Source organism: Mesoplodon densirostris, chromosome 14, assembly GCF_025265405.1.
Source record: "Mesoplodon densirostris isolate mMesDen1 chromosome 14, mMesDen1 primary haplotype, whole genome shotgun sequence".
NCBI lineage: Eukaryota > Metazoa > Chordata > Mammalia > Artiodactyla > Ziphiidae > Mesoplodon > Mesoplodon densirostris.
Window position 1 is genome coordinate 13,414,802 of NC_082674.1, and position 21,445 is coordinate 13,436,246.

Sequence of the window (21,445 nt, forward strand, 5' to 3'; positions counted from 1 at the left end):
CTCTCCCCTCTCACATTTTGTCACAGGCAGCAAGAAGCCAGGAGGTACTTTTCACATTCTACCTGCACATGTCTTCAGCTAGATCACCAGTTTCTTAGGTACGTTTCGTACTTTCAATGTTACTGTGGCATCAGTGATGCCAGCTTTCCACCACTACATAACAAGGGTCCCCTTTGCTCCTGCTTCTGATGGCATTTTCCTTACTTTCTTTTAGATTTCACCAAGAGCATCCTTGAAAGTCTTAAGATTCTGCTAACACTCTCCCCAAGGCCCTTTAGGCTTCCAGTAGCATCTTCCTCAAGGCCCTTCGGATTCATGAGTTTGTGACTCTAACCATCCTCAAGGTTCTTCCAGCCAGTGCCACATGGTTTATATTTATTTTTGTTTGGGTACTCTTTTTTTCAGATACCTAAATCTGTTTGTTACTAATGCTATGTGACAAATCACCCTGAAATTTAATGGCTTGAAATAATAATTGTATTATCTCTCATGGTTGTTTGGCCCAGGATGTCAGAAGGGACTCTGTTTGGGCAGTTCTGGCTTGGGACGTCTATTGCGGGTGTAGTGAGATGGGGGACTTGGGAGTTGCAGCAGCTGAGGGTGGCTGAACACCCCTCTTCATGTAGTCCCAGGGCTTCTCCGTGTGGTTTCTCCACACAGTCTAGTCTAGTTCAGGCTTCCTCATGGTGTGGCAGCCTCAGGGAAGTCAGACTGCTTCCACGGTGGCACAGGGATCCAGCATGAGTGTTCTAGAGACCAAGGTGGGACTTCCGCTTCTTTTCATTGCCTTTTCTGACTTAGCCTTGGAAGTTACACATTTCTGTTGTCATTCTGATGGTTATAAGTGAGATACAAATCTGTCTGGTTTAAGAAGGGAATTAGACTCTGCAAGGCAAGGTTTTGGAAGGACATAGAAGGGATCTCTTGCTGTGGTCATCTTCAGAAAATACAATCTGCGTCACGGAATGAAGACAGGAGGTGAAAGGAAACAAGTACGGCATGGACCAGAGATGAAGGTGAGCCATGAACTGAAGGGTGTGTTTAACACAACTTCTGTAACTGAGTTCTGTTTAGAGACACACACACACACACCCTCAGCAACGGGCATCCTCCAGAACCTCAGTGTCCCTCCCAGCCTGTGGTCCCTTCAGAAAGGACCAGCTGTGGGCATCCTCTCATCATTCAAGTGGGCCTGGGTTCTATCAGTTCCAGCTTATACTCAGCTACTATTCTGGTTACCATGTTAATTGGCTCTTTAACTCCTGCTGCTGTTCTGAAAGGAAAATGCCCCCAAATGTCTTACTTTTATTCTAGCCTGAACTCTTTCTGCCTTTAGAAGACCTAAGTTTCCATATTTCCTCTTTTTTATTTCTTAAATAACTCTAAACTGTTTTTAAAAGGGAATCATATTGCTTTAAGGCTTCCTTTTCCCTGTAGTTCCCTCATTCAGGATCACGGTCTCTAGATGAATAACATGAACCACTCTCTTAAAGAGGCCAGATGCTGATTTCCTCCACACCGTTGGAAACCATGACCAGGAAGTAAAACACACGCTTAAATAGACGTCTTCAGAGAGCCTTACCGCACCAGATGTGTAGTGGTTTAGTGAGAAAATGACAGTCAACTAGAGCTTCTAAATAAAATGACACACTGTTCCCTTAGGTCCATTTGTGTAAGCAATTCAGTTTCCCAAATATTTTGGGCATACGATTTGGGTTCTTCCCAGCATTTTGCAGGCGGAATATAGATCTCTAGACTCTTAGCTTATGTTATTGTTTCCCAGGTTCTTACATTTACCAACGTAAAGTTACCCATCAAATACCCGATTAACTAAATGGTTGTCTCAAACGCCGCCTGCTCGGATCAGAGCTGCTGTGCGTCTCCCCACCAGCCGTCCATCGCGCTCCTCCACAGCCGCCCGGCACCTTCCCCAGCTCTGTGAATGACACCACCACTCGTGCGGTTTTTCAGGCCCCAAACCCCAGGCCAATGATCCTTGATTCCTCTTACAGCTCCACAGTACAGCTGACCCCTGCACAGTACAGAGTCAAACTGTGCAGGTGCACTTATAGGTGGATTTTTTTCAATAGTAAATATTAGAGTGCTGCCCCAGCCACAGATGTGCAAGGGAGACAGGAGGAACTGCCGTGTACAGAGGGCCAACTATAAATTAAACTCGGATTTTTGACTGCCCCTAACCTCTGTGTTGTTCAAGGGTCAACTGTATTCTCATCAGCAAGTCTCACTGCCTCTGGACTTCGAATCTGAGCACTTCTATCTCCACCACTCTGGTCCCAAGTCCCCATGACCTCTGACCTGGATCACTGCCAAAGCCTCCAGATTGCTTGCTCTTTCCATGTGTGCCCAGCTCTAATCCTAACCTATTCACACAGCAGCTAGAGGGATCCTTTGAAAATGCTTACCAGACCGGGTCTGAAAAGCTGCCTAAGACCTGAAACCATCTTACTTCCTTGCCTCTGAACCTCATTCCCTATGCTCACTAAGCTCTGGTCTTGAGATTTTTGGGCGTGAAGTTCATTCTCACCTTAAGGCCTTTGCATTCGCTTCCTCTGCCTGGAACTGTCAACCCTACATCTTTCCATGGCTCTTCTCTCGCTTGTGTCAGGCCTCTGCTTAAACATTACCTTCTGCAGTCTTTCCTGAACACTTCATCCAAAATACCACTCCCTTCCACACTTAACTCCTTATCCTGCTTTATTATTATTCATAGCAATTACCATAATCTGATATAATACATGGTATTATGTTTCTCTAACTAGACTTTAAGCTCCATGAGGGCAGATTTCGTATTACAGTCGGATTCCCAGTGCTTAAAATAGTCCCTAGCACATGGCAGGAACTAACTCATGTTAATGAATTAATCTCTATATCCTTAAACTGAAGAAAACTTAGGCAGCAAAAGCCCCTTAAGCTTGATGATTACTGAGTATTCTCAGGCCGCTTTAGTATCTATGGATTCTATCCAGATGTCATAGTCAAAATGAAATAGGCTAGGTATCAATATTATATAAAATTGGGCCTCCCTGGTGGCGCACTGGTTGAGAGTCCGCCTGCCGATGCAGGGGATACGGGTTCGTGCCCCGGTCTGGGAGGATCCCATATGCCGCGGAGCGGCTGGGCCCGTGAGCTGTGGCCGCTGAGCCTGCGCGTCCGGAGCCTGCGCGTCCGGAGCCTGTGCTCCGCGACGGGGGAGGCCACAGCAGTGAGAGGCCCGCATACCGCAAAAAAAAAAAAAAATATTATATAAAATTAAGAAAATTTCATTTGCTGACTCAAAGAAACAACTAATTTATATTCACTCTTTAAAGAACAAAACTCTTCAAAGATATATCAAAAAATATTTTGATATACCTTCAAGTCCACAGGCATTTAGTTCAAGTTATGAAATATCAATAACTGTTTAAACTTTTAGAACTCTAGGTTTCAAACCAATTCTTCTGAAAATCTGAGTTATGCAAAGTATAGGCCTCTAAGCAGATGAATAAACAAGTCAAAAATCTAACCAGAAAATTATTGACTCAGGACATAATTTGTACTAATTTTTACCACGTCTAATTCGCATTCAGGGAAACTTTTAATCAGACACTCTGGATCACTTGGTTTTCATCATAGTCAGCAACAATTCTGATCCAGTTTGTGAGTCCCAGGCAATAGTTTCTTATGCAGAATTGAAGCATTTTGGTCTCCATATATCAACAGCCCAGACGCTTTGAAGACATGCAGAAAGGCACCAGGGGGCTTTCCTGGTGGTGCAGCGGTTGAGAGTCTGCCTGCCGATGCAGGGGACACGGGTTCGTGCCCCGCTCCGGGAAGATCCCACATGCCGCGGAGCGGCTGGGCCCGTGAGCCATGGCCGCTGAGCCTGCGCGTCCGGAGCCTGTGCTCTGCAACGGGAGAGGCCACAACAGTGAGAGGCCCGCGTACCGCAAAAAACCCCACAAACAAACAAAAAAAGGCACCAGGGAGTGGGAGGAAGGGAGAAGGAAAAATTTGGAAAATACTTCAGAAGAATGCAATGCCTGAAGCTGTAGTGTTGATGATCAGTATGAGCAACAATATTACTTAAATGTTGGTTTATTAAAACTAATCACATTTGTCTTTTTTTTTTTTTTTTTTTTTTTTTTTTTGCGGTACACGGGCCTCTCACTGTTGTGGCCTCTCCCGCTGCAGAGCACAGGCTTCGGACGCGCAGGCTCAGCGACCATGGCTCACGGGCCCAGCCGCTCCGCGGCATGTGGGATCTTCCTGGACCGGGGCACGAACCCGCGTCCGCTGCATTGGCAGGCGGACTCTCAACCACTGCGCCACCAGGGAAGCCCCACATTTGTTATTTTTGAGAACGATTTTAATCATGTCTAACCCAAAGTTATGAGAAGGTAGGATTTAAAAGCCCAAGGAAGCATTTCTTCTTTGTTTTCCAGGACTTCATGACTCAATTCAGTCATACCTGCCCTGCTGATAAAACCAGGGGTGGAAGAGTCATCTCTATGAAGTATTCAAGTCACTATTCATGAAGAGGTTGATTCTGTCAATTATAATATCTTCCCCAATTCACAAAAGGATGACTTTAACTACAGGTAAATTTAAAGTTTTATTTTTAGAAGTTACACATATTTCAAAAAAGCAATTTCTTTTTATTCTAATTAATATTACCATTAATTAGAATATTAATTGAAAATATTTTCACTTATGATAGTTAAAACCCAAACTTTGTGAGGCCAAAGCAATGAATAATCTTCAACTCAACAAGAGATGCCTGGATACCTGAGGATTCTACTTCCCATTCTGTATTAAGAAGCACAACATTAAAAAACTACCACAAAAATTCAGACACTGAAATCATTTAGCGAATAAAAGTTTATGCATTTGGTATATGCTACTTCATTTTTTTATTTGAAAAAGCACATGTATGTTAAAATAGTTTTGATACAAATGAATTATAAATGTACCTTTAAAAAAATCAGACTTTGTTTTGTTAGTGGACGGTGTTTAAAACATGCGGCACACATTTTCTCTCTCTGTAAATTCTTAGATTAGAAAAGCAGTTTCTGGACTTCTCATTTACCAATGGATCTCAACTTAAGATTAAATCAGACTCTCTCCCCTCACCAAAAACAAAATCCAGTTTTTCTCAGAAACTACAGAAGTGTCGCTGCTTTTAAAACACTGTCTTTTTCTTAAAATACTTCCTCTCAATTTCACAAATATTTATTGCTAGCAATATAGGGAATTCTTCTTGTTGGTATCCACGTCTTTTTAAAAAGGTTTGCACTAATCCTAGTATCAAACATAGAGAATGCAAGCAGGAGTTCTACTCATGTTTTCTTTAAAAAACAGTTCATAAATACCATTGCTTACAACAGGCTATATTTTCTCATTCTAAGAAGCACACTTTTTAACAACTCTAAAATCAGGGTGTGTCTTATAACTGACATCAGCTCCCTATCAGCAGCTGGGCCTTTGGCTCCAGCTACTTCTCGGCTCCAGGGGGAGCTGTCCTCTGCCCCAATTTCCCCAGCCCTCTCCTCAGCCTGGTCTGCACAGTCCCTCTGGCCTGCGTCCTCTCTCGGCTGAGCCAGAGCTTGAGACGCTTTGGGCTGCAAACTGCGGGACTTTAAAGCAAGCAAGAAATCAGGCTGCAGGTCAGGGTGCACCAGTGGGTCATAACCCAGTTCCGACACAGGCTGGACACTTAGTAGGGTGGATGATGGTTAAGGGACTCAGAGAAAGGCACCGTGTCAGGACTGGCGGTGCTTTAGTAAAGCTCCGAGAACGTGCCTTAATAGAGAGCATCTTAAATGTGATGAAGCACAATAATTAAAACTACCGTCCAGGGCCTCCCTGGTGGCGCAGTGGTTGAGAGTCTGCCTGCCGATGCAGGGGACACGGGTTCGTGCCCCGATCCCGGAGGATCCCACATGCCGCGGAGCGGCTGGGCCCGCGAGCCATGGCCGCGGGGCCTGTGTGTCCGGAGCCTGTGCTCCGCAACGGGAGAGGCCACAGCAGTGAGAGGCCCGCGTACAGCAAAAAAAAAAAAAAAAAAAAACTACCGTCCAAATCTGCAATTGTATCTCTAGGGTTAAAAATCACCTGTGCAGGGATTGTGACCAAAGTTCCTACAGTCCTGGGTAGGTCCCTCCTCATTAATAAGTGCAAAACAGACAATGAATCTATTGTAAACTGGTCCCTGTTCACAGCCCGCCTGGGCGCTGCCCCACCCCCTGCAATGAGAATAATGTAATATTCTGGAAAAGCAAAACTAAATATAACCGGGTGATCAAATGTTTATTTAATTCTTACAAAATACTATAGAAATGAACCCAAACTAAACAGATATGTACATGTACATATGTACAAAATTTTAAACTTCTGAAAAAGAATCTATAAAAGTAGATGGTTAAAATGAAAAACAAACAAACTTAAAAAGATTTAAAACCAGTACTATGAAGTTGATTTTCTCAAAGCAAAGTAATTATAATTTTAAATTGCGGGCTGTGGCCGGTCTTCTAGGCTTATTGTGTCAGATACATGAGTGAGTCTCCTTCACCGCAGAATGTCTCAGTTTCATTTTATTTCCCATAGTCCCGGGCGTCTCCCCTTACACGTCTTTCAACATGAGGGTGTGGCACAGTCAGCCACAGTAAATCAACCCCGGTCTTCTTCTTCTCCTTGAGACACAGGTCGGAAAGGCAACGTAGTTTGTCCTCTTTCAGGATCAGACATTCGAAGAATTCTAATCAGTTTACTTGGTGGAAGTGAACTAGAGGAAGCAAAATTAATTATTCCAATTTCCAAGAAAATTTTTTCATTAAAAAAAAATTCTAATACTACCTCATGAAAATATAAGTCTAAGTGGCTGCTAATGGGGGGTATGTCTGATATCTGGAATTCTAGGAGAAATATAACTTGCAATAGGGAAATAAATTTTCATTTTAAAAAATTAACTTCCTGCTAAATGCCATGGGTTTTCAGTTTGGAGGAAAAAGAAAATGAAGGAGATTTATGTATCAACTATCTCTAACTCTTATTCTTCTTGTCTAGTCAGGAAGGAGTCACCTGAATATTTCCAGTCATAAACTTGAGTCCCCATACGATCGAGTGACCACTTTAGAGAAAGAATATCAACTTTTAAGTGACACAGAACCTGACACTATGGAGGTACCTAATAAATGCTGATTGACAGCAGAGCAGCATTCTCCATTTAGGAAGACTGCTACTTTTAAGTCACCAGGAAAAGAATCAAGACTAGGGAAATCATGAATTGCTTCTTCAGTCTAAGCAGAATTACTAAAATTACTTTATGTTAGTTGGGTCATGATAACCACAGAAGAGCAGATTCAAAACAGAAATATTAACAAGTCAATAATCATATTCAATTAAATTGCCTCTGTTAATAGGAGATAACACAAACAAAATTTTAAATATCTAATACGGGAAAACTACGTTCGATCTCTGGAACTAGTTTAGGGGTTAGTTTTTCTTTTGACTGGTCATTTATGCATTTGCATTTTAAAATTAAGAATATAAAAGATTTCTCACCCCCTTTTATATACTTGATATATATATAATTCATAGAAGAGTTTTTAAAAGTTACCTCATGCTTTGAGGGGTAAGCAGGATAAACTGTCTGAAGCGCTGGGAATCTGCCATCTTGAGTATCATATCCATCGCAATTCTCCGGTTAACCATATCCTGGAGAACAGAGGCAGAAGTCAGAGTTGCTGCTGTGTCAATCATGTTCCTGTGAAAGGAGCATTCTACTGGTTGCTACGAACCCCTGGATTTTTATCCAAGGATCATCCATTATCTTATCTATGATGCCAAACAATTCATACATACTGTGAAAGATAGTATCTAAAATTATTAGGGGAAAATAACTGAATAACATGTATCTTCCAGGAATTTCTATAGTCAAAGTATAGCCCCTTGCCTCAAATATACTTAACAATTAAAATAATCAGAAAATAGTCAAAAGATACAACTAGATGTTGCAGAGTGAATCTAATTTCTACAGTAATATTTAATTACTCAGGAGAACAGTGTCAAAGGTGACCAGATTCAAACTTACTAAGTCTCTCAAGTTTTCCCTCAATGATTAAGGTGTTCTAAAAACTCTGTCCCCATCACCTTCTACAATTTGTACAATGTGAATCAATTTGAATTTACAGACTAATTTCTCAGCTGAATCTTTAAAATAAGTTAAACAGCACATCCACGTATAGGGAAAAAATGCTTGGTTATAACAGATTTTGACTACAGGAATTAAACTGTGTGCTTACATTTTCTGAGTTAAATAACAGAAAAAACAAAAGTCAAAGTACCTCTCTCCTCCCTTGAAAACTCCTGAAATTTGAAAACACAGACAAATGAAACCACATGTGGCCGTACTGTACAGTGTGGCGGTTTAGAACCTGGGCTCTGGAGACAGACAGGGGCCCTGCGTCCCAGCTACACTGCTCAGTGGCTCTTACACTATAAATTCTTCCATCAGGCATATCCCTAAAGTAATCTAACTTAACGTTAACAGAAGTGACCGGAGCTTGACCAAAGTGAAAACTGTCCTTTCAAAACAATGCCTTGGGGAAGCCCATCATTTAATAACAAAGCTGCCAATGCACCAAGAAATATTTATTCATTTCCACTGGATTGGTTCTCAGAACTTGGGTACATTTTTCTGAATAATTTCAATGAGGTAAAATGTCATTCTGACTAAGAACCTGTAAGTTTCTGAAAGAGAAAGAAATTGTTCAGAATTAAATTTGACTTATAAGATGGGTGATAAGTCTAAATAATAGCATTTTGGACCAAAATCTTATATGGAAAGAGCAATCATCTTCTATGATTTGTGAATCAGCTTTGAAGCCAAATCTCAGAGGAATTTCTACCTAATCTTCAGCAGTGACAGCATAGGAAAAAAAAAAACCACTGAAGGATTATATAGCCCTTACAAATATGAATTCTGATTCGTAAATAAGCATTTTCTAAATCCTAATTATGGGCTAGGCACTAGGAGTTAGAAATATGATTAAGACAGAGTTGATAACTTCAAAACTGAAAATTTGGTGGGTGATTCAGACATGAAAATAGGGGATTGCAATAGAATGCAAAATATATAAATATATAAAATAATAAAATGTGTATAACATATAATATGAGATACTATAAAATATAAAAATGATATAATTGCACGAGTTGATATCAGGTGGTGCTGAGGGAGCTCTGAGAAGTCCTTAATCCTGCCTGGCAGGGGGGTGGTCATGGAGGCTACATAAAGGGGACATCTGAACCGAGTCCTGAAAGATGAGTCGGAGTGTGACATACAACGAAGAAGAGCACAACGGGCAGAGGCGCAGAGTCTGGAAAATCACAAACAGCTTAGTCCAGCTGAAAAAGTCAGCCGCTACTGTATCATGAAGGGTTTCAAAGTCACCCTTCGGAATTAAACCAAGGATTTTCCAGCAACTGAGTGACTACAATTAGATTTATTTTAGAAATATAAACCTGGCAAGACAGTGAAGGAGGAACTGAGGAGGGGCCGGATTAAAGTCTGAGAGTGTGGACAGGAAGTGATGACATCAGGCGAGAGGCGAGGACAGGAGAGGCAACAGGAAGGAGCAGAGGCGGGGGCCAGGGAGATACTTGAGAAGAGGAAGACGTCAGAGGTCAGACAGAGGTCTGACGTTATGTGCAACGAGCAAAGAAGAATCACAGATAAATCACTGGTTTTGCAGTTAGGTGTTGGGTTGGAAATGGCAATTTGCAACTAATCAAGGAAAAGAATTCAGGAAAAGGAAGGCTTGGAGTAGAAAAATTCAGACTCAGACACGCTGAGTTTGAGATGTGGGTTGTTCACTAGAGGAGGTCTCCCAGGCAGTCAAGCACACGGGTCCAGAGAACAAGAGAGATGTCAGAATGAGAGGCTTAGCTTTGGGAGGGACCCAAACGTAGACAGCAGCCTGTGGGACTGTGTGTGTCTTTGGGGGGGGGGCGGGGGTAGGTAGAACATGATATCCAGGAAAATTAACACCACTATGGAAAACAAAGAAGACCTCAAACTTTTAAGGGCACCCGAATTAGGGGAGGCAGACTGGCACACGGAGAACAAAGAGGAGGTAAGAAGACACAGAGTTTAAGAGATGGAAGGTCAGTCTGTGGTGCCATATACTTCACTGAATTAAAGTTCTTATGATTTTTGCTAAACAAGTTTTGCTGGAGTATTGTCATCTAAACCCAGATTACGGTGGATTTAGTAAAGAAGGAGGCATGAAGCAGTAAAGAGAATGATTAACAGCTGATTTGGGAGGCCCTACTATGCTCCTGCACCACAGTGAGCACATTACAGATAGGACCTCACTGGAGCCTCGCTCTAACCCTACGAGGTGGGAAAGGTTAATAACCTATTTTATAGATGAAGAAACTGAGGCCCAAAGAGGATAGATATCTTGCCCAAAGTCAGCTGGGTAACTGGTGACAGAGGTAGGTCTCAATCTTCGTTTTTTTAACCTCGGAGTCCAGTGTTCTCGCTCCCTCATGTTACACACACTGCTGTTTTGAAAAGTGTGGCTGTGCAGGAAGGGAGAGAACAGTGGCGAGAGTCAGGGAAAGCAAATGTGGGGAACTGCTTATAATTATGTGTAAAAACAGAAGATGGAAGCAAACTGGGGAAAAGGCTGCAAATCCAGGACAGGGTCCCTGCCAGTGTGGTATGTTAGCAAGGGAGAGAACTGGAATTCTTTGGTTCTCCTCTATCACTTATCACAGACAAAACTGTCAAGAGCAGGATCTTTTCTGTTATGGGTAAAACTAAAGAATGAATTGCTTCCTTTCAAAATATACATTTCAAACAACCAAAAAATTAGAGAATTTAAAAGTCAACACTACCATGTAGACATCAAACTCATCCAGGCATCTGAAAGGAGATTCAGCAATGGACCACAGAGACAGGATGAAGCAAACTGTGGAAAAAGAACGTTCACCGCCAGATAAGGCCCTCATGTCATTGAAAGCGGTTTTGTTTCCCTCTCCAGGCTGAACCTTGAAAGAGTTGACAAAAAACAAAGTATAGGAAAAAAACAGATTAATTTCTTTACAAAAAGGATTGGCTACCATTAGAAAGGATGAGTTTATAGTAAAAAAGAAGATTTAAAAAAATCATTTAGTGACTTAGAAATGACATCTATTCTATTCAAAATATTTTAGAGTAAAACAGTGAGCTGTGTAACGGTGGTTTCTGTTTTATTGTGAGAGAATCAAACTGAAAACATTTTCTTGCCATAACCAGATCTAACATACCAAAAGTCCAAAGGCTTAATAATAAAAGTACCAACGTTAGTCCAGTTTCATTTTTTGCATGTAGTTATCCAGTTTTCCCAACACGATTTATCAGAGACTATCCTTTCCCCATTGTATATTCTTGGCTCTTTTGTCAAATATTAGTTGGCCATATATGCCTGGGTTTATTTCTGGGCTCTCTATTCTGTTCCATTGGTCTATTGTGTCTATTTTTATGCCAACAGCATACTGTTTTGATCGCTATAGCTTTGCAACATAGCTTCAGATCAGGAAATGTGATGCCTCCAGCTTGTTCTTTTTTCTCAAGATTGCTTTAGCTATTAGGGGTCTTTTGTGGTTCCATACAAATTTTAGGATTGGTTTTTCTTTTTGTGAACAATGCCTTTGGAATCTCGATAGGGACTGCACTGAATCTATAGATAGCTTTGGACATTTTAACAATATTAATTCTTCTGATTCATGTACAAGGGTTATCTTTCCATTTATTTGTGTCTTCTTCAATTTCTTTCATCAATGTCTTAATAGTTTTCAGTGTATACATCTTTCACTTCCTTGGTTAAATTTCCTAAGTATTTTATTGTTTTCGATGCTATTGTAAGTGGGATTGTTTTCTTTATTTCTTTTTGTCAAACATTTTAAGTGCCAAGTTAATCTTTTGTTACTTGAATTCTAGTGACCTCTAGTGGTTAAACTGCTTTCAGAGTAATCACTGAATGTCAAAAGGACACAGGACCAACTTAAAGAGGCTCACACTGGCCAAAGAATAACAGCAGCAATCAATTGAAATACATAACTCTCTTTTTAAAATTTCTCTTAGTAAGTGTTCATGGGAACAATATAAAAGTAATTAGTGAGATAACATTTTCATATAATTTCCTAAGAAGACAGTATAAGTAACATTTGAAGGAACTTGATTTCATTTTAAGAGAATTCCAGATGTACATATATGCACTCAAGTTGAAAAAATAGAGCACCAACCAGTTTTATCATATGTGTTTTAACAGATACACAGCTTCACGTATTTTCCAAAACACTATTTGAAAAATTATTTGGTTCTCAAGCGAGCATTCACTTATATTTTAATCTTCTAAGGGTTATAAAAAATTCTGAATTTAAACATACACTGAAATTTTATATTTATCATCTGAAGTCTGAATTCTCTATGAAAATCCAAACACAAAAGCAACATTAACATAAGCAGCAAAAAGCCAAACAAAACCAACCAAACACACACACACACACACAACAACAACAGAACAGTAAGAACTAAGAAACAGAATGCAGTCTTTGGCTCCCAAACTGCATCTTGTATCATTCTAATGAATGAAGCCCCAGATAAATTACGGAGATCTAAATTTTATCCCTGGCCTATTAGTAAACCTATCATGGGACTTCTGCCTCAGTTTTCTTGTTTGTAAAATGAAGACTAGAACACTTGAAGATTCTTAAAGCAATAATATTCTGTTGAATAACAGGGATGATAATGTCAGAAAATCTAGTTTCAGTTGTCTTGAACAGTTATGGCTCTGGGAATAAATTATCCAAACACCTAATATGTTCTTTTTTTTCACTTTTACTAGAGTATAATTTATATACAGTAAAGAACACAAAGCTTAAGTGTTTAGCTCAAATAATTCTGACATATACGTACACATATGCACACACACCTGGGGAACCACTGCTCAGATCAAGACAGGACATTTCTAGCATCTCAGCAGATTCCCTGTGTCCTCTCCCGTCAACTACCAACCCCTAAAAGGTAACCACTAGTTTGACTTTAATTACTGTAGATAAATTTTACTGGTTTTTGAAGAGTTCTGAAAAGTGGAATTGCTTTAATAGACCCTGCAAGACAGGTTTCTAAATTAGTTCTACCAAATTATACTCCCACTAGCAAGGTATAAGGGTTCTAAGTCCACAACCTCACCCACACAAGGTATTATCAGTCTTGTTCATTTTAGTCACAATAATAGGAGTGGGATAGTAACTTATTATGGTATAAACTTGTATTTCTCTGATGACTAGCGATACTGAGCACTTTTTCATGTGCTTATTCACCACTTGGCGAATTAATGACTTTTAACCATTTTTAAATGTATGGTCATTCTTTTTCTCAATTATTATTATTCTTAAAAATTTTTAGATGGGTTCTTAGTTGCATATCTGTATGGAAAATTATTACTTATTCTAAGTATTAAAATGGAAGTATAAAATTTATGGCTACTAAGAATAGTATGCAAATATTTGAAAAGTTTGCCCCAATTATTTAGAGTGAGTAGTTGCTTTTGACCTCCTGACTACACTATTTTTTTTTTTTTTTTTTTACGGTACGCGGGCCTCTCACTGTTGTGGCCTCTCCCGTTGCGGAGCACAGGCTCCGGACACGCAGGCTCAGCGGCCATGGCTCATAGGCCTAGCCGCTCCGCGGCATGTGGGATCTTCCCGGACCGGGGCACGAACCCGTGTCCCCTGGATCAGCAGGTGGACTCTCAACTACTGCGCCACCAGGGAAGCCCCTGACTACACTATTTTTAATGCTATATCCCACACTCCTCTTTTAATGCATGTGACTATGATAGAATCCAGACACACAGACTCCACAATTTGAAAGTGGTGGCTTCCTTTATACAAAAGAGGCTAGATCTAGGGATACCTTCCAAAATAAGTAGCACAAAGACAATTACATGGGGTTGAACATTCTTTGAGAAATTCTTTTCTGGCTTCCTATAGTGGGGCCAGAGAATACAGACTTTCTATAATGTCCCAGGTAATTTAAAATGCTATACGAATTTTAAAAAGGAACCAGTGGAGTGAAAAGAGAAGGTAAATATTTATCACTGAAAATAAAATTCCTAATTATCACCATAAGAGAATAATGTGGCTGTCTGGGAAAAAAAAAAAAAAAAAGCTAAAGTAATGGCTTTAGTCAGTAAAATCAATTTAATTTTCAACACTTTGGCAAAGACTATCTTTAACTTCAAAGTAAGTTATTTTGTTTTCCAATGACAACAGATCAAAATATCATCAAAAGAAACGAAGCAGCTAATTCTCCTAATGACTAACATGCAAAGAGTTAAGGTACTTACAGATATAGTAAGAGTTTCATTCTTGTGGTCAAAATTCATTTTTCCACAATAGGCCCGCTGAGATAGTAAGTTGTCAAAGTACAATTTGCATCGTAAAGTCAAACACCTTGAAAAAAGAAATTGGGCATATTAAAAAGATTGCAGAGAGAAAAGCAAAAAAGATTACAGAGATACAGAACTGCATATTCAGCATGATCTTCACACCAGCATGTAAGGCCAGATGAAAATATGTCAAGATGTTAACACTGGTGCCCATTTAAAAGGTAAAATTTTAGATGATTTTTGCCTGTGTCTTTATATTTCGTTCATGTCTCCACATTTTTACCACTTCATTTCCTTTTATAATAAACAAACATCTATAAAATGAATAAAGATGTCATCCCACATACAATGAAACCCATTATACGACAGTCAGTCCATATGAATGTATCAATCATTCAACTAATTTATATATCACCCTAATACAGAAGACATGAATCTTGTCCTTGAGAGGATTAAACTCTAGTAGTGTTAAGATAATGGTAAACTGCCTATTCATTTGCCTGTCTCCTCCTAACTTTACAGTAGCAAAAAGGGCAAAGGCAACCTCTTAATCATGTTGTATCTGTAAGACCTTACGCACTGTCCAGCACAACGTGAACTTCACTTATTTGTCATATGGCATTCTGCTGTAAGGAAGAGCTTTCCCTTCTTCCTCATTTATTTACTTACCACCTTTCTATTTATAAGGATGCAGTCACAGATTCTTATTTTATTCATTGGGTTATCATCCACTGTCCTTATTTATTTTGGTCTTCAAATTGTCCCAGATTTTGCCAATGGAGCCCCTCCAAGCTGCCTACGTCCTTTTATCATGACTCCACGTTTCTGGGGGGCACTTCCTTACGTTCCGGCATAGCAAGAGGCCCATCTATACCTTCCCTGCTCTGCTCTGGTATCATCAGCCATTTCTCAAAGGAGCCTTGCTTCCTTTTGTTGGGGAATGGTATTTAGAAAATAAGATCTAGGTGACAGGTGACTGGCTATTTTTCTTAACATCTTTGCTCCTTAATGAGTCTAAGGCTCCTTTCTTCAGAATAACTATCGCTTTATTCTTTTCCCTCCCAATTCCCTTCCTAAACTGTATTAAATCTCCACATTAGAAAATACTGGTAGTCTGAGTTTTCTTTTGCTGCCACAACTATTGCTAGCTGGTTTTCAGAATTTTCTGTTAATTTTTCTTTCTTTCAATACTGATATGTATTCTTCAATTGCTTCCACTCATGGGATGACTAAAAGAGACTGTCCTCATAAAATGGCAAGGTTCTCCAGTGTAAAGAGATAAACAATTTTAAAAATTTGACCATTTTTATTGTCCTCCCAAGATTGGATAAACAATATAAACCATGTCAGTGGTGAAGAAACATATCAAGATAATAAACTAAATAAGACCAATACCTTTATAGAAAATATTCTAAAATTTTCTGAATAACAATATGAAAACGAACCCTACTGCTTCTGGAAAAGACACAGTAATAGGCATTAGATTTATTCTTCTGCATGAAACATCTAGAAAACTGGACAAAATCTATGAAACAAGTTTTTGGACTCTGGACATCAGACATCGCAGACAGTTCCAGTCAAAACAATCTCTGAAAGATGGGAAACAAACAAATTGAGCCCTGTGAATGCCCCAAATTACTTTTATGTTGAGAGAAAAGGGGACTGGAAACCCAAGCAGAGTCCAGAAGTCTTCCTGTTTAGGAGTCTGCGGTGGCCAAGGCACCTCCAATTCACGAAGCAGAGTGCGGGAAAGAGGGCAGCACAGAGAGAGTTCTAGAGGACCACAGAGGCGGGTGGGAGAGCCTCAGGCTGAGTAGCCTCCTCATCAGTGTCAGTGTGAGGATACTGCCCGAGGCTGGTGAGAGAAACACCCAACAGAAGCAGAAACAACCCCCGAGGTCACCCAGAGCCAGGAATAGTTCATATTCCTGAAGGCACGAGTGGAATAACCTCACAACATATCAATAGAGGACCCAGAAGAACGCAGCTTCATAGGTTGGAAAAAAATCAGTCCTTCACCAAAGCCTGCTCTGGTCCCACCTAACAAAACTGCAGGGCAGCTTCAAAAGGATAAAATTAAAAACTCTTTAAGTCAAGTCCTAATAACATGCATATAAAACTGAAATACACATTTCAAGAACTAAGCTATAGTTTAGTTAAGGAATATGGTCAAACATGCAAAGCCTGTTTCTCATTACGGCTTTATTTGAATTTCCCCATACGTACTAGAGCTAAATTTTTAAAAAATTTCTATAGTCTTAAGATTATAGTTTTTGGTATAAGTACAGTTAAAACGCATGTTACTAAGGGAATGTCATGGGGAAAATAGAGGTTAGGTGGAAAGACTAGGGCTGCCTTGGATCCAAGTATATCAGAGGGCAACCCTACCCTATAAACTGTCCTTTATTTCTGTTGCTTGTGATTTTATTTGAGGTTAACTTATCTCTGTCAGTCTGCACATTTCTGGGTATATTAATGGCATCCAGTTTTGCTGATCCTGTATTCATTCATTCAACCAATATATATCAAGTTTCTACTATATTTCAGGCACAGTAGTAGGTACTGGGGATACAACAGCAAACAAAACATAGATTCTGCATCCATGGAGCTATACCATTCTAGTAGATCATGGTAATCAACTGAGAAACTGCCTTAACATGTCCCATCAAAGCTCGTATGCCTTAAGAACATGCAATGTCCAAGAGTGAAACAGTCTGTTAACAGAACCAATGAGCTTCCAAATGACCCATTTAAGCACAGACTGAACAGCCATCTATGAGTTACCCAGTAAAGCATATCTAATGCAGTTTAAGTTTAAAAAGCTCACTATAAAAGTCCCTTCAAATCCAGGATCCCAAGCACTACCACCATTTCTTTTCTGAATAAATCATGCAAGTTCTTTTAATTTAATTTTATTATTTATAAGGGAGAATGTGAAAACAAAGAAAAAATAAAAATGTGCAATATGTGGTAATATTTTTTAATGCACTTACCTTCTAAATTGTTGATATGTTTTATATCTATGGGTCATTATTTCTTCCAGTAATTTAATAAACCTTTTTAAAGTCCTTACTTTGTTATCCAGATCAAGATAGGTTTCTCTTGCTTCTTGATATTGTCTATTTTATGAAAAAAATGTTAAGTAAATAAATGCCATTCAATGAAACATAAAGTAAAATCTCAAATATATTTAATAGGACGAACTGGGAGTGCAGGGAGTGCTGAGAGGGCCCAGCAGTAGCAGGTTTCATAAGTCTCCAGACAAATACACTGCCAGAATGCGAGCATGCTGCCCTCACTGGGGAGAGCTGTTAGCAGGGCTGGGCAGAAACAAAGTGCAAGCCCTAGAGAAGGCAGAGAAAGTGAGTGAAGACACTGCCCAAGTGGGGCCCAGAGTGGCAGATCGTAAGAGAATACCAGCAAATACAGATCTTCTAGCAAGGAAGGAATCACACCAGAAGGCAAGAAATGTTCCCCTTAGTGACAGATGCCAGTGCAGGAACAGAAAAACACAGGTTGGGCATTAGGATCCCCCCAGCCCCAGCCTGAACAAGACAAGGTCAAAGAGGCCGGGAAGACATGGCTTCTCAGAGTGCTACTGTGGAGGCAACAGCTCATTGCTGTAGTGAGGGAGAGAAAGATCCTGACAAAGGATGAAGGGCGAACCCTGGCCAAGGCTCTCAGTGATCCGTCCCATCCTCCTTCAAATGTCCAGTCCCAGAAAATCCAACCAATTAAATAACGAATAACAAAAAAACCACAAACAAAGCACACATACAAAGATGTTTATGGGGGGGAAAAAGCACTGGGAAAGAGCAGCAAAACTCTCTCTACAGACAAAGAAAACTTATTACAACAATGTTGTCACAAAGCAGATTAAAACTGTAACTGAACACGATAAATTAAAACAAAAGAAAACAAAACAAGACACAAGTGCTACCGGGAAGGAATACCTCAAAGCAGAAATGAAAGAACTGAAGGAAAAGATAAATCAAAGAATTCAAAGCTAACCGACAGGTAAACAACAACAGGTTACAAACAGACAAGAGGAGGAGAAGCATGAACTTGCAGAACCCAAGGTGGGGCAAGGGAGTGTAGACAAAAAGAAAAAAAAAAACAAAGACATGAGACAAAATGAGATGATGCATAGAAACAAACAGACAACACAGAAAACATCAACAGACAGATGAGAAATGAGAAAAACAAACAAAACAGAAAAAAAACTCAGATAAAATGGTTAGACAAAATAACTAGAGAAGAAAAAGTACATGCAACATATGTATAACTGAAGACCTCTAAAAAAGAACACTAGACAACAGAAAATACTTAAAAGTAAAATACCAGAAAACTTTTAAGAAGTAAGACTTAAATCGATATATTTAAAAAAAAAAGCACTGTGTATACCAAGGAAAGGATCACAGAATTTGACATTCTGGATAAGTTATAGAACTTAACAGATGAGCATCATCAAACACAGGTACTCAGGAGAATGAGGATTTTACACTAGGCTAAACTCTTTCAAACTCAAAAGCTAGAGACAAATAGTTTTGAACTTGCAAAAATACAAAAAATATTACTCCTATGGCCATTCTAAAGGAAACAATTAGAGGACCAATAACTTTTCAAATGGCTAAACAGCCATTTGGAAAAAGATAAAATACATTCCTCACATCAAAAATATTCACAGATGGGCTTCCCTGGTGGCTCAGTGGTTGAGAGTCCACCTGCCAATGCAGGGGGCACGGGTTCGTGCCCCGGTCCAGGAAGATCCCACATGCCACGGAGCAGCTAGGCCCGTGAGCCATGGACGCTAGGCCTGCGCGTCCGGAGCCTGTGCTCCGCAACAGGAGAGGCCACAACAGTGAGAGGCCTGCGTACCGCCAAAACAAACAAACAAACAAATCACAGGAAAAGAAATATAAATAAACGGTTCTTAAGACATGAAAAGATGTTAACCACATTTAATAGAAGTGAAATGCAAATTAAAATTACACTGAGGTGTATATATATATTTTTAGGAAACATATCTATCAGAAAAAAGAATCTAAGATAATCACACATTGTTTAGGCTGTGGGGAAACAAGCACTCATTGCTGATAGGAGTGAAAAAAGAGTACAATCCCTAGAAAGGGGACTCTGCCAAAATGGAGTTTATCCTATTAAAAAACCAAAAACCAAAAACCCGAATTTATACAAAATAATGCATGTATAAAATTATTTGTTGTGTACCACCATTTATAATAGCAAAAAATCAAGTTAAAACTCAACTATCCATCAGTAGGAGATGACTAAATACTGTGAAATATAAAAACACAATGAGAAAATGCCTATGTACTGATATGGAAAGATCTACAAAATATATCATTAAATCAAAGAAAGCAACCTAAAACAGTTTAGTGTACTACTTTTTGTATCTGCGAGGATAAAAACACATACTCATATCATCTTGACTTTGCATACAGAAACACTGAAAGCATATTTAATAAATTAATTTAATAAACGTGAAAAATTCATTGTCTGCCCTTTCACATTATATTTTTAAAACATGTAAGGTATTACCAATTTTAAAGAAAAACTTCTGTTACTATTTTTGTTTCTTCCCCTTTTTCCCCAGTTTGTGAAAACAGAATTGAGATCACTCCTGTTCCCTGCCTTTTTTAATATGAAAAATTCTTCATAAAGTTTAATAGCTATAATTTTCTACTGTAATTCAATCATTATCATCCAGTTACACAATATTTCTAATTTTTTAGTGTTATACAAACTACTATAAAATAATACAAACTACTATAAAATAAATATGTATAAAATAAATAAGTTACAGGAATATATTGTACAGCACAGAGAATATAGCCAATATTTTATAATAACTATAAAGGGACTACAATCTATAAAAATTCTGAATCACCATGCTGTACACCTGAAATATAATATTATAAATCAACCATATCTCAATTAAAAAAAAAATACTACTGCTGCAATAAACATCCAAGTACAAATTGTTTTTTTCATTTTGGATTATAACAACAAAATTACTTGGCCAAATTGAAATTTTTAAAGGCGTTTAACATAAACTACCTTAAAACTTTTCAGAAAGACTAATAACAATAACATCTAACATATTATGTATCCTATACATTGTTTATTATGGGTTACCTCATTTAATCTTCATAACAACTCTATAAGGTAAGTACTATAATTATACCCATTTTATAGATGAGAAATTTGAGGTTCAGAGCAATTAGATAACTTTCCAAAGTCAGTTTAGTAGGTAACAGAATTGCATTTCAAACTGAGGTACTCTTGCTTCAGAACCCGTGCTCTAACTAAACTAGAGCTTCCATTTTCACAAGTAATATAAAAATGTCCATTTCACTGAAATCTCACTGACATGAAATATGTGTTCTTTTCATCTTGATATATATGAAAATGGCTTCTAATTGTTTTGCTTTGCATTTCTTTGATTACTTCTGAAGCTGAATATCCTCATGTCTATATGAATCTTACAGGTATAAAAATGGCAACTATGTTAAAATGTCATTCTGTAATGAGTTCTGTAATAATTCCGAAGGAAAAAAGTTTATTATTAATAATACATGTATGAAAGGCTAGTTTAGCTATAACTATACGCCATAGCAACACTTTACCCAAATTTAAGATTTACATATAAATGTTATTTTTTTCTCACTATTATATATCTATGGATAATATCATAAAGTAGAAAAGCGAGCAATCACTTACCTCATTATTTCCTCTCGATCTCCATGACTAGCATGTTCTGCCTGTATCTTTTGTCTTAATCTATTAATTTCTTTGTCTAGAATTGATGCAGATTTTTTTACTTCTATCCGCTCTGGGCAGATTTGTCTTGCTTGTGACATTTTCTCCTAAGATAACAGATGTTTAACTTTAAAACTCTTCTTTGATATAACAATTCACTGTACTACTTGTGCCAAAGTATGCAAAATAGAATTCTGAACTTATGTTTAAGAAATGTATTTTAA

At 38.8% G+C, this 21,445-nt stretch overlaps 1 protein-coding gene across 2 annotated transcripts in view; it reads right to left on the reverse strand.

The window, feature by feature from the left end:
- Window positions 1–6,563: 6,563 nt before the first annotated feature.
- SMC6 (structural maintenance of chromosomes 6) overlaps window positions 6,564–21,445 on the reverse strand; it is a 69,603-nt gene continuing 54,721 nt past the window's right edge. For both annotated transcript variants that reach the window (XM_060118009.1, XM_060118010.1), the window contains 6 exons: window positions 21,183–21,328; window positions 17,435–17,560; window positions 14,400–14,505; window positions 10,903–11,055; window positions 7,616–7,713; window positions 6,564–6,781 (listed from right to left, as the gene is read on the reverse strand). In XM_060118009.1, coding sequence (XP_059973992.1) covers window positions 6,667–6,781; window positions 7,616–7,713; window positions 10,903–11,055; window positions 14,400–14,505; window positions 17,435–17,560; window positions 21,183–21,328 — 744 coding nt within the window. In that variant the 3' untranslated portion in view covers window positions 6,564–6,666. The remainder of the gene's footprint in view (window positions 6,782–7,615; window positions 7,714–10,902; window positions 11,056–14,399; window positions 14,506–17,434; window positions 17,561–21,182; window positions 21,329–21,445) is intronic.